Source organism: Bison bison, unplaced genomic scaffold, assembly GCF_000754665.1.
Source record: "Bison bison bison isolate TAMUID 2011002044 unplaced genomic scaffold, Bison_UMD1.0 scf7180017864384, whole genome shotgun sequence".
Taxonomy (NCBI): Eukaryota; Metazoa; Chordata; class Mammalia; order Artiodactyla; family Bovidae; genus Bison; species Bison bison.
This window is the reverse complement of record NW_011494956.1, coordinates 14,642,541-14,657,290: the sequence shown is the minus strand read 5'-3', so window position 1 is coordinate 14,657,290 and position 14,750 is coordinate 14,642,541. Positions and strand designations below refer to the sequence as shown.

Genomic DNA, 14,750 nt, shown 5'->3' with positions numbered 1-14,750 from the left:
ACATCCATACATGACCACAGGAAAAACCATAGCCTTGACTAGACGAACCTTTGTTGGCAAAGTAATGTCTCTGTTTTTGAATATGCTATCTAGGTTGGTCATAACTTTTGAAAACCCTAAAGATGCCATCAGAAAATTACTAGAGCTAATCAGTGAATTCAGTAGTCACAGGATACAAAATTAAAAAGAAATCTCTTCCAATCCTGTAAACTTATAATGAAAAATGAGAAAGAGAAATTAAGAAAACAATCTTACTCATCACTGCAAGAATAAAATATATACAAATAAACCTACCTACAGAGACAAAAGGCCTGTATACAGAAAACTTAAAAACACTGATGAAAGAAATCAAAGATCACACAAACAGATGGAGAGATATACCATGTTTTTGGATGGGAATGCTATACTACCCAAAGCAATCTACAGATTCAATCCATTCCCTATCACATTACCAATGGCATTTTCCACTGAACTAGAAGAAAAAATATCACAGTTTGTATGGAAACACCAAAGAATACAAATAGTCAAAGGAATCTTGAGAAAGAAAATGGAGCTGGAGGAATCAACCTTCCTGACTTCAGACTATAGTACCAAGGAATAGTAATCAAGACAGTGTGGTACTGGCAAAAAAAACATATATATATAGATCAATGGAACAAGGAAGTCCAGAGATTAACTCACACACTGATGGGCACCTTATCCTTGACAAAGGAGGGAAGAATATACAATAGAGAAAAGATAGTCCTTCTATAAGTGGTGCTGGGAAAACTGGACAGCTATGAGTGAAAGAATGAAATTATAACACTTAACAACACCATACACAAAAATAAACTCAAAATGGATTAAAGACTGACATAGTAAGTTCAGAAACCGTAAATTATAAAACATAGGCAGAACCCTCTTTGACATAAATCACAGCAAGACTCTGTTTGACCCACCTCCTAGAGTAATGGGAATAAAAAAAATAAACAAACGGGATCTAACTGAACTTAAACGCTTTTGCACAGCAAAGGCAAGTATAAGCAAGGTGAAAAGACAACCTTAAGAATGGGAGAAAATAACCGCAAGTGAAGCAACAAAGAAGTTCAGAAATAAACAAGCAACTCATGCAGCTAATTATCAGAGAAACAAAACCCAATCCCATAAAGGGCAGAAGACCTAACCAGATATTTCTTCAAAGACATACAGATGGCCAATAAACACATGAAAAGCCCAGTACTGTTCATTATTAGAGAGATGCAAATCAAAACTACAGTGAGGTACCACCTCACACCAGTCAGAATGGCCATCATTAAAAAGTCTACAAACAATAAATGCTGCAGAGGATGGAGAGAAAAGGGAACCTTCTTACACGGTTGGTGGCAATGTAAACTGATACCGTGACTATGGAGAACAGTATGCAGTGTCCTTAAAAACTAGAACTAAAACCACTCTCTGACTCAGCAATCTCATTTTCGGCACAGACCTGGGAGAACCATAATTTTTACACATGTACCCCAATGTTCATTGCAGGACTATGTTAACTAGCCAGGACATGGGAACCACCTAGCTGTCCATCAACATATGAACAGTAAAGAAGGTGTGGGCATGTATATGCAATGGAATATTACTCAGCCATAAACAAACAAACGTGAGTCAGATGAACAGAGGTGGATGAAACTAAAGCCTGTTATACAAAGTGAAGTAAGTCAGAAAAAGAAAAATACCATATATTAATGTACATATATGGAATCAAGATAAAACAGTACTGATGAACCTATTTGCAGAGCAGGAATAGAAACACAGATGTAGAGAATGAACTTGTGGTAGAAGGAGAGGGTGGGATGAACTGACAAGAGTAGCACTGACATATACACACTACTGTGTTTAAAACAGATACCTAGTGGGAAGCTGTTATATAACACATGGACGCCAGCCAGGGTTCTGTTATGACCTAGAGGGGTGGGATGCAGTGGGGTGGGAGGGAGGTCCAGATGGAGGGGTTATATATAATTATGGCTGATATGAGTTTTTGTACAGCAGAAACCAACACAATACTGTAAACAATTATCCTCCAATTAAAAAACAAGACAAAATAAAATACTAATATTTGGGTTTTGGTGCCAAAACTCCTATATATCCTGGTTCCTCCCTTACCTCTTTGGAGTAGTCCCTTTGAGCTATCTCATAGGCTATGTTTTAGGGTTAGGTCCTCAGCAAGTCCACAAAATAAAACATAATTCTCAACTTTTAGGTTGTGCATTTTTTTCAGTGGACAAACCCTAATGTCAACTAAGGACTTTAGTTAATAATATCAATACTTTTCCATCAATTTTAACAAATGTACAAGATGTTAACAGGTGAAACTGAGGGGAGAAGAGGGTATATGGGAACTGTATAATTTTCACTTAATTTTTTTGTTAAACCTCAACCTCCTATTAAAAAAAAAGTACTTTAGAAAAAATGAAGACCCTACTTATAATGATTTAATACCTAAAGTTCAGAAATAAAAATTTTGGAAACACAAATATAAGACTTTTTTACTCATGTACACAAAATTGATGAGATGCACCAAAAACTGGAATGCCTGAAGCCAGCACTGGTCAACAGAAAGAGCCCAATTTTTCTCCACAACAATGCTTGACCACAGGTCACACAACCAACATTTCAAAAGTTGAATAAACTGGGCTACAAAGTTTTGCCCCATCAGCCATATTCACCTGACCTCTCACCGGTACCAACTACCTCTTCTTCAAGCATCTTGACAACTTTTTGCAAGGAAAATGTTTCCATAACCAGCAGGACACAGAAAATGCTTTCCAAGAGCTCACCAAATCCCAAAGCACGGATATTTATGCTACAGGAATAAACTTATTTTTCACAGGTAAAAAATGTGTTGACTCTAACGGTTCCTCTTGTGTTTAATAAAGATGTGGTTGTGCCTCGTTATAATGATTTAAAATTCAGGCTCTGAAACTGCTATTACTTTTGCACTAACCTAAAAGCTGTGTGTCTGTCATACTTATGCCTTTTTATACTGCCATATATCCTCCATACCAAGTTTGATGTTTCCCTGAAAACTCAGCTGGTAAAGAATCTGCCTGCAATATGGAGACCTGGGTTCAATCCCTGGGTTGGGAAGATCCCCTGCAGAAGGAAAGGCTACCCACTCCAGCATTCTAGCCTAGAGAATCCCATAGTCCATGGGGTCGCAGAGTCAGACATGACTAAGTGACTTTTGTTTGATGAGAGTTTTTATCATGAATGAATGAATACTGAATTCTGTCTACTGAAATGATTGTGTAATTTTATTCTTTTCATGAATGTGGTGCATTGATTTATGAATGCTGAACCATCCCTGCATCCTGTATAAAACCAATTTAATCATGGTGTATGATCCTTCTGATTGCTGAATTTTGATCATGGTGTATGATCGTTCTGATTGCTGAATTCTGATCTTGGTGTATGATCCTTTTGATGATTGCTGAATTCTGATCTCGGTGTATGATCCTTTTGATGATTGCTGAATTTGGTTTTCTAATACCTTCTTGAGATTTCTGTACTTATATTCATCAGAGATATTGGCTTGTATTTGGGGTGGGGGCAGTCTGTGCATTAGTAGCCTTACAGAATGAACTTAGGAATGTTTCCTCCTCTTCAACTTTTTGGAAAAGTTTGAGAAGGACAGGTCGTAGATATTCTTAATATGTTTGGTAGAATTCTCCTGTGAAGCCATCCAGTCTTGGACTGCCCTTGCTCTGTTCCGACATAAGACTGAGTCTGAGCTAGCTCCAAATCTCCAAGTCCTTACCCTACTTGGCAATGGCAGCCTTCATCCTAGGAGAGTACAGTGTGAGAGGAAGGGGGGCCAGAGCAAGTACCCAGTGCAAGCTAGAGTGTGCGATGGGACAGCTGCAGGAAATCAGAGTCTCAGGTCATTTTAAATCTGCTTCCTCCACCTTGTTCCCGAGGGGAAACAAGTGTTTGCATGCAACCATCACAAGTGAAATTTTGGTTTTGTATAGCCATACAGTAAGTCTTAGTGGATTTCAAACCAGCTAAGGGGACTCATCTTCCTGGTAATCCCAAATCTGGGTTGCCAAATATGTAGCTCAAATGTCTCACACCCTAGGAAGGATCCTTGAGCTTGTGATATGCTCTCCTTGCTAGGGGTGCAAGTCCAGAACTGATCATTTCTCTTCTCTTCCTACTCAACTCTGTGTGAATCTTTCTTTGCAGTCTTGGTTACAGAAAGGCTGTTCTATCAGTGTACAGTTTGTTTCAGTAACAGTAGCCACACATGTACTGTATTTCTGAGATGTCCATCAGGGAGAAGGGAGCTCAGCATCCTCATACTCTGCCATTTTGATCTCTTTCAGAATTATTATATTGTTTTTACTAGTTTTGCAAACTGAACCTCTTGAAATTTCTCAACTTTCAATATTACTCTCAAATAGTGATCATACATACTTCACTTTACTGGCTTCACCACAAACATGCTGGCTTATATGGATAATATTAACTGGCAGTTGTGAAAATGGGCATCTCTGTCTTGTTTGACTTCAGTGAAAATTATTCTACTAGATTCCCTTGAGCATGATGTTGGCTTTGGGGTTAAAAGGATTTTTCATCCTTCCATTTTTCACTTTCCAGAATTTACAAAAAAGTTGTAAGAAAAGTACATGGGATTCTGAATATCCATCACCAAATTCTCAGATATAAACATTTTACATTTTTTATCCTTTCCCTCTTCACATATCCCTTTATTCATCAATACTTCTGTATATATTTCCTCAAAGCAAAAAAAATCTAATACAACTACAGAATAATGATCAGAATGATGAAATTAACAATATAATATATATGTTCTAATTCACAGAATTGATTTTGGAATTTACTATTTGTCTCAATAATGTTATGTCAAAGAAAAATCTAAGATCGTGTATTGCATTAAGTTCTGGAACAGTTCATGACAGGGACACTCTTACAGAGCACAGGATAGTTATTATGAAAAAATATACCTCAACTTGAGCTTGCCCACTGTTTTCTCATGAGTAGTTTCAGACTCTGTACTATAGGCTAGAATAATACGAAAATGAGGTTGAGTTCTTATAAGTGCCTACCATGAAGCACATGCTATCAATTGGTTTAATAACTGTTTGCACTGTTTGCTTTCATAATTTGTTTAAGGTGGTGTCTATTAAGTTTGTACAGGTAAAGCACCATTTTATTCATAATATATATCTTGTAAGAAGACAATGTGAGGAGGGAAATAATATGTTTTCCACTTTCCCCCACTAGGTTTGGAGTATAAGCACTGAGTTCAAATTTTAGTTTGTACTTTTTATACTCTTCAGCATGTGTTATTTATGCATGACTCATCTATTCTGAGTGCATCCAAGTCTTGGATTTTCTGTCCATCTTCACTGATTTTTCTTTTTTTTCTGAGTATATGATACATGAAGATAACTCCCAAAGTCAAGACTGTTCAAAAAGTATATTCCAGTATCATCCCTCCACCCCAATTCCCTGTAAGTTTTCCACTCCATTTACATACACACATAGCCTACAGGGGACTTCCCTGGTGGCTCAGACAGTAAAATGTCTGCCTACAATGCAGGAGACCCAGGTTCAATCCCTGGGTCAGGAAGATCTCCTGGAGAAGGAAATGGCAACCCACTCCAGTATTCTTGCCTGGAAAATCCCATGGACGGAGGAGCCTGGTAGGCTACAGTCCATGGGGTCACAAAGAGTTGGACATGACTGAGTGACTTCACTTTCACTATACCCTACAGGTAGGCAATCATTATTCTGCGTCTTATCTTCCCTTTGTTTCTTTATGGTCAAGAGACCAGATACATGTGTATATTCTATTATTTCCCTTCTTTCCTCTAAAAAACGCTGAATACTTTTACACACTCTTTTGTACTTAAAAAAAAAAAATGTATCCTGAAAATCCTGCATTAGCCCACACAGTTTTTCCTCATAATTTTTTGCCATGCCCAAAACCTCCACTGAACAAGTTTTGCCACAGTTTATTCAATCACTGTCCTATACATTGGCATTTAGGTTGTTTCCAATATTTCACTACTACAAATAATATGTTACTGAATAACCTTGTGCATTTATTTTTGTAAAATGGAAATATATCTTCATGGCAAAATTCCAGAAGCAGTATGGCTAGGTCAAAAGGTAAGAACATATGGAGTTTTGGTGAAAGTGAAAGTTGCTCAGTCGTGTCCGATTCTTTGCAACCCCATGGATTGTATACACCAGAATACTGGAGCGGGTGGCCTTTCCCTTCTCCAGGGGTTCTTACCACCGAGGGATTGAACCCAGGTATCCCACATTGCAAGCGCATTCTTTATCAGCTGAGGCACAAGGGAAGCCCAAAAATACTGGAGTGGGTAGCCTATGCCTTCTCCAGCAGATCTTCCCGAACCAGGAATCAAACCAGGGTCTCCTGCATTGCAGGCAGATTCTTTACCAACTGAGCTATGAAGGAGTTTTGGTAGATAATGTCAAATTTATATCTATGAGATATGTATCCACTTTTATTCCAACAAATAATTTAAGAGTGTCTGTTTCCTCACAGCCTAAAGAACAGAGATTATAACTTATAATTTTTTCAATCTGATAGATGAAAAATGGTATATTGTATAGTTTTCTCTTGCAGCTGTCTTTCTTTCATATGTGCTAGTAGTATCTGCTTACTACACGTTCACAGGTACTTGAATCTATTTTAGATTTTTATTATACTGCACTAATATGAGAGACAATGAGCTTTCTCTTTTAAACATGTTAAGAAAATATGCATCTCAGTCTGATATACTAAAATGTTTTAAAATCTGTTTTGTCAAATGCTTTTTCAGGAACTACGAAGACAGCTAAAAGGAAAAGTAGCAAGAGATATGAACAGAAAATGGAAAAAACAAGAAAAATGGCTCTCAAGCCACACATGTAAGAGAAATACAAATTAAAATCATCCAAATACAAAACTTAACCATGGATCAATGACCTACATATAAGATTTAAAACTATAAAACTATTAGAAGAAAATATGGAGGTAAATCTTCATGCGCTTAGAACTGGCAATGGATTCAAAGATTTGATACCACAAGCGTGAGCAAAAGAAATGAAAAAAAAAGTTGGACTTCACAAATATTTAAAACTTTTGTCCATCAAAGGACATCTTTAATAAAGGGAAAAGACAACCTACAGTGTGGGAGTAGTTGCAAGTTATACACAGTTCCATATTATGTATCTGATAAAAGATTTACTATCAAGAATAAACAAAGAAATCTAATACAGTAACTCACAGCAAAAATAAAACCCATCTAATTTCAAAATAAGCACAGGACTCAAGTACACATTTCTTCAAAAAAGACATACAAATTGCCAAAAACACAAAAAGTTGCCCAAGTCACTGGTAATAAAATGCAAATCAAAACCATAAAAAAAAAATACCACTTCATACCCACTAGGACATTAAAATTTTAAAACTGGAAAGTAAAAGTGTTCTAGAGGATGTGGAGAAATAAGAGTCTTCATGTATTTCTGGAATTTAAAATGGTGCAGCTGCTGTGAAAACAGTTTGGCAGTTCCTCAAAAACTTAAAATAGAATTACCATATGATCCAGCAATTTCACTCCTAGGTATTTACACCAAAGAATTAAAAAATAAGTACTCAAAGAGATACCTAACCATAAATATTCATAGTAACAATATTCACAACAACCAAAAAGTGCAAGTCCAAGTGTCCATCAATGGATGAATGGATAAACTGTAATATATACATACAATGAAATGAATTTTATCAATATATGCTACTACTCAGAGAAATCTCAAAGATATGCTAAATTAAAGAGATCAGATACAAAACGTCACATACTGTACAATCTCCTTTTACATAAAATGACTAGAACATAGGAGCAGAAAGCAGATTAGAGGTAGCCAAGGACTGTAGGGGAGAGGCTTTAATGTGGAGTGACTAGTATAAGTATTTTTCTGGGGTGATAACAAAAAAGTTTTGATACCAGAAAGAGGTGGTTGTAGAACACTATTAATGTGCTAAAAACTACTAAACCACCCACTTTAAAATGGTTAACTGTTTAAGTGTATTTCACCTCAATTAAAAAAAAAATCATATGATGTATTTTTAAATCATTCATAAAACCAATAAAAAATTTTGATAAAAACACTTTGTTGAAAAGACCAAATAAAAACAGATATTTTCATATATTACTGATAGGAGTAAAATGGACATAATTTCCAAAACAGGAAATTTGGCAATATCTAATATAAATGAAAATATAATAACCTACAGATATTCATTCTGCCACAAAGAACAAATGAGGTATTAGAACAGTGTTTTGGACTCTGTGGGAGAGGTTGGGGAGGGGGGCGGATGATTTGGGAGAATGGCACTGAAACATGTATAATATCATATAAGAAACGAATCGCCAGTCCAGGTTCAATGCAGGATACAGGATGCTTGGGGCTGGTGCCCTGGGATGACCCAGAGGGATGGTATGGGGAGGGAGGTGGGAGGGGGGTTCAGGATGGGGAACACATGTACACCCCTGGCGGATTCATGTTGATGTATGGCAAAACCAATACAATATTGTAAAGTAATTAGCCTTCAATTAAAATAAATAAAAAAATTAAAAAAAAAGAACAAATGAGGTACACACGAAATTACTCATTGTAAGAATAAAAGACAACAGATAGTGGTCAATGCGCTGTTAACAGACAACTAGTTAAATAAATTGTTGTACATACATAAAAAGGAATGCTTTGATGCTGGAAAAGAGGGAGAGGGAAGGGAGGAAATGGAGAGGAGGGAAGAAAGAGAAGAAAAGGAAGGGAAAGGGAGGAAGGGGAGAAATGTGAGGGAAGGGAAGGAAGGCAGGAAACCAAGAAAGTTCTCTATACACCATTATCTTTTGTGTGAGAGGGATGAGGAAGAAAAGAGCATACATTTCCTACTCATACAGACAGACAGATGGATATACAACAAAGGAGTTAAGAAGTAACTCTGTGGAGATAGATGGGAAGGCAAGAAGTATAAAGGCTTTTTGATTTACATTTCTCTTATTATGGTTTTTTTTTTTTTTTTGAACCATACGAACAATTTACAAAAGCAAAAAATTTTAAGACTACCATTCGTTTTAAAACCAAAACTCATTCTAACAGGACACTTACATAGATTAGATAAGACCACATATGTAAAGCACTTCACTCAGTACTTACCTTTCCCAGTTTAAGACTGTAAAATTAACAAACTCACTTTCCTTCAAATAAACTAATCTCTTGCCAATCTTCATCTAACTCTATGCTCCAGGTTGCTGCCACAAACTCTCTTTACGCACTAGAGTGTGCTGTACTTTCTCTTCTTCTGGAATTTTTATACCAACTGTCAACTTGGACCTTTCTCTTCCACCTTAATTTACTCTTATGCAACACCTCAGTTCCAGTATCAAGTCTGTTCCTTTGAGATGCACTTTCTTACAAATATCCCCATATTCACACATACACAGAAACACACAACCTAGGTTCAGTCAGAAGCTCCTCCTTGTTATTCCTACACTACACCTTGTGGTTAGACACGGAGACTCCAGATAGCGACAAGCCTGAATCTAAATCGTAAATTCAGCACTTAAAAACTGGATGATGTCCAAAAACTAACCTAAGCCCTGAATCCTTAGTTTCTTGAACGACAGAATAAAAATCATATCTGACTGATAGAAGTGTCAAACCAATATCAAATGAGCTAATGTATGTAAAGCACACAGCTTGGCACATACACTGCCAAGCTCAAACAGTCATTAAATTGTAACCAACTTTATTAGTCTTCTGGTAATGAGCAGTTCAGTGAATTACTGGTATATTTCCCTCCTTTTCTTTGCAAAACATCCTTCTTTAAAAACTCAACAGTGGAAAAAAAAAATAAACTAAAAACTCAACAGGGACTTTCTTGGTCGTCCAGATAAAAAGACTTCACACTTCCACTGCAGTAGGCAACAGACTGGATTTCCAGCGTAAGAATTAAGATGTTGCATGCTGCATGGCATGGTGAAATAAATAAATAGCAAATAAACTCAAATTAGAAAGGACATTAAAAAAAATTAAAGCAGAAATTATTTTAAAAAATAAATAAAAATTAAACATATTCTAATAGTTACTGGGGCAGAGACTGTCTTGATAATATATATATATATATACACACATACATACATACATAAATACATAGGAACAATAACCTAGGTACTTGGTAAATATTCGATAAAATTCTTATGTTAATATGCTGAGTGATAACTTCATCAGAAATAAGAAAGCCTTCAAGAAATCAATTTGATCAGTGACCTCAATAGAAGATCACCCTTCTGCACTAATAAGCAAAGAAAGGTGTCTACCAACTGATTTATCCCATACAGTACAATTTAACCTGTTAATATTTATTCTACAGAAAAAAGATCTCTATCAGTTACCAACTAATATGATAAAAAAATTTTCACTTTTTAATAAACTGTCTATGGATTCCAAATGATTGTAAACTTAAACCTGATTTTCATATTTATGTTACCTTCAAACATTTAAGCTTCAAGAACTTCGTCTACAAGATAAGGATTCAAAATAATGAATGTTAGCAACTGGCACAGTTCACAACATAGAGCATAGACACAAATAATACCAGTAAACATTAACTATAAAATCTTGTGATCTAAAAAGTCAAATCACAAACTCCTCAATTTCAGATTTCCTTCAAAACATTAAAATTTCAGAAATCTGTTATGAGTAAAATTAAACTAAGAAAATGAGAAATATTTTTAAATAAAATAAGTTAACGACAAAACTAGCAATGAATTCCAGAATGAATTATAAAATGATTAACACAAGGTAAAGTAAATTTGAAACTTCTGGACTGACAAAGTCTCAGTGTACATCATTTATTCCAACATTCTGTACCTCGACATCCTGAACACTGGATAAAAAAGTTGATTAAATCCAGAAGTGCAATGTCCCTGTCTTGTTTATATGATTCAATCCAGTCATCGACCACAGACTGTGGGGGGGGGGAAAAAGAAAGAAAAAAATTTTAATTGATATTACAGCAAATGAATTTTCAATAAATTATTGGTTTTCTATGTGCAGCTATTTAAACACGAAAACTACTTAATTAAATCACATGTATAATATATATTAAATTATATATATAATACAAAATTAAGACCATATATAATAAAATACATTTTCCCCCCAGGAACACAAGGATGATTCAACATTAGGAATTCAATTCAATTAATCAACAATGTAAAGAAGAAAACTAAATGATTATAATACCAGATCTCAAAAGGTATCTGATAAAAATCCTGGAGCCATGCTTAATAAACCTCATATAAGTAAGTGAAGTTGCTCAGTCGTGTCTGACTCTTTGCAACCCATGGACTGTAGCCTACCAGGCTCCTCTATGGGATTTTCCAGGCAATAATACTGGAGTGGATTGCCATTTCCTTCTTCAGAGGATCTTCCCGACCAAGGGATTGAAGCCGGGTCTCCTGCATTGTAGACAGATGCTTTATCGTCTGAGCCACCAGGGAAGTTGCCGGTGGCTCCAACGGCGCACAAACACGGCCGAGAGGAGCTACCCGACGTCCGAGGTCAGGGGCAGAAGCCGGGAGGACCCCATGCCCAAGGGGCAGCGGCCAAGAGGAGCTATCCCACGTCCGAGGTCAGGGGCAGCAGCTAAGAGTGCCAGGCTGCGATGGCACAGGAACGGCCGAGAGGAGCTACCCAGCGTCCGAGGTCAGGGGGGGCGGCCAAGAGTTCCAGGCTGTGGCAGCACAGCAGCAGCCTAGAGGGGCTACTCCACGTCGGACGTCAGGGGCGGCGCCCTGGAGGAGCTACCCAACTCGAGGCTAGGGGCGGTGGCCGGGAGGAGCTACCCCACGCCCAAGGAGCAATGGCTGCACTGGCGCAGGAGGGCCTGGAGGAGCTACTCCACGTTCAAGGTCAGGAGAGGCACCAAAGAGGATATATCCCTCGTCCAAGGTAAGGAGCAGCAGCTGCGCTTTGCTGCAGCAGCGGTGCAGAGATACCCCACGTCCAAGGTAAGAGAAACCCAAGTAAAACGGTAGGTGTTGCAAGAGGGCATCAGAGGGCAGACACAATGAAACCATACTCACAGAAAACTAGTCAATCTAATCACACTAGAACCACAGCCTTGTCTAAGTCAATGACACTAAGCCATGCCCTGTGGGGCCACCCAGGACCGGTGGGTCATGGTGGAGAGGTCTGACAGAATATGGTCCACTGGAGAAGGGAATGGCAAACCACTTCAGTATTCTTGCCTTGAGAACCCCATGAACAGTATGAAAAGGCAAAATGATAGGATACTGAAAGAGGAACTCCCCAGGTCGGTAGGTGCCCAATATGCTACTGCAGATCAGTGGAGAAATAACTCCAGAAAGAATGAAGGGATGGAGCCAAAGCAAAGACAATACCCAGCTGTGGATGTGACTGGTGATAGAAGCAAGGTCCGATGCTGTAAAGAGCAATAATGCATAGGAATCTGGAATGCCAGGTCCCTGAATCAGGCAAATTGGAAGTGGTCAAACAGGAGATGGCAAGAGTGAACGTTGACATTCTAGCAATCAGCGAACTAAAATGGACTGGAATGGTGAATTTAACTCAGATGACCATTATATCTACTACTGCGGGCAGGAATCCCTCAGAAGAAATGGAGTAGCCACCATGGTTAACAAAAGAGTCCGAAATGCAGTACTTGGATTCAATCTCAAAAATGACAGAATGATCTGTGTTCGTTTCCAAGGCAAACCATTCAATATCACAGTAATCCAAGTCTATGCCCCAACCAGTAAGGCTGAAGAAGCTGAAGTTGAAAAGTTCTATGAAGACCTACAAGACCTTTTAGACCTAACACCCAAAAAAGATGTCCTTTTCATTACAGGGGACTGGAATGTAGAAGTAGGAAGTCAAGAAACACCTGGAGTAACAGGCAAATTTGGCCTTGGAATGCGGAATGAAGCAGGGCAGACTAATAGAGTTTTGCCAAGAGAACGCACTGGTCATAGCAAACACCCTCTTCCAACGACACAAGAGAAGACCCTACACGTGGACATCACCAGATGGTCAACACCAAAATCAGACTGATTATATTCTTTGCAGCCAAAGATACAGAAGCTCTATACAGCCACAGGAGCTGACTGTGGCTCAGATCATGAGCTCCTTATTGCCAAATTCAGACTTAAATTGAAGAAAGTAGGAAAAAACCACTAGACCGTTCAGGTATGACCTAAATCAAATCCCTTATGATTATACAGTGGAAGTGAGAAATAAATTTAAGGGACTAGATCTGATAGACAGACGGCCTGATGAACTATGGATGAAGGTCTGTGACACTGTACAGGAGACAGGGATCAAGACCATCCCCATAGAAAAGAAATGAAAAAAAGCAAAATGGCTGTCTAGGGAGGCCTTACAAATAGCTGTGAAAAGAAGAGACGTGAAAAGCAAAGGAGAAAAGGAAAGATATACGCATCTGAATGCAGAGTTCCAAAGACTAGCAAGGAGAGATAAGAAAGCCTTCCTCAGCACTCAATGCAAAGAAATAGAGGAAAACAATAGAATGGGAAAGACCAGAGATCTCTTCAAGAAAATTAGAGATACCAAGGGAACATTTCATGCAAAGATGGGCTCAATAAAGGACAGAAATGGTATGGGCTTAACAGAAGCAGCAGACATTAAGAACAGGTAGCAAGAATACACAGAAGAACTGTACAAAAAAGATCTTCACGACCCAGATAATCACGATGGTATGATCACTCACCTAGAGCCCGACATCCTGGAATGTGAAGTCAAGTGGGTCTTAGGAAGCATCTCTACGAACAAAGCTAGTGGAGGTGATGGAATTCCAGTTGAGCTATTTCAAATCCTGAAAGATGATGCTGTGAAAGTGCTGCACTCAATATGCCAGCAAATTTGGAAAACTCAGCAGTGGCCACAGGACTGGAAAAGGTCAGTCTTCATTCCAATCCCAAAGAAAGGCAATACCAAAGAATACTCAAACTACTGCACAATTGCACTCATCTCACACGCTAGTAAAGTAATGCTCAAAATTCTCCAAGCCAGGCTTCAGGGATACATGAACTATGAACTTCCAGATGTTCAAGCTGGTTTTAAAAGAGGCAGAGGAACCAGAGATCAAATTGCCAACTTTTGGTGGATCATCAAAAAAGCAACAGAGTTACAGAAAAACATCTATTTTTGCTTTATTGACTATGCCAAAGCCTTTGACTGTGTGGATCACAATAAACTGTGGAAAATTCTGAAAGAGATGGGCATAGCAGACCACCTGACCTGCCTCTTGAGAAATTTGTATGCAGGTCAGGAAGCAACAGTTAGAACTGGACATGGAACAACAGACTGGTTCCAAAGAGGAAAAGGAGTACGTCAAGGCTGTATATTGTCACCCTGCTTATTTAACTTATATGCAGAGTACATCATGAGAAATGCTGGGCTGAAAGAAGCACAAGCTGGAATCAAGATTGCCGGGAGAAATATCAATAACCTCAGATATGCAGATGACACCACCCTTATGGCAGAAAGTGAAGAGGAACTAAAAAGCCTCTTGATCAAAGTGAAAGAGGAGAGTGAAAAAGATGGCTTAAAGCTCAACATTCAGAAAACGAAGATCATGGCATCCGGTCCCATCACTTCATGGCAAATAGACAGGGAAACAGTAGAAACAG

The 14,750-nt window shown here is 38.1% G+C and overlaps 1 protein-coding gene across 1 annotated transcript in view; it reads right to left on the bottom strand.

Annotated features, from left to right (window-relative positions):
- STAG1 (stromal antigen 1) overlaps positions 1-14,750 on the bottom strand; it is a 374,182-nt gene that overhangs the window by 267,757 nt on the left and 91,675 nt on the right. The window contains exon 5 of the mRNA XM_010858254.1: positions 10,948-11,044. Within this exon, the coding sequence (XP_010856556.1) occupies positions 10,948-11,044 (97 nt within the window). The remainder of the gene's footprint in view (positions 1-10,947; positions 11,045-14,750) is intronic.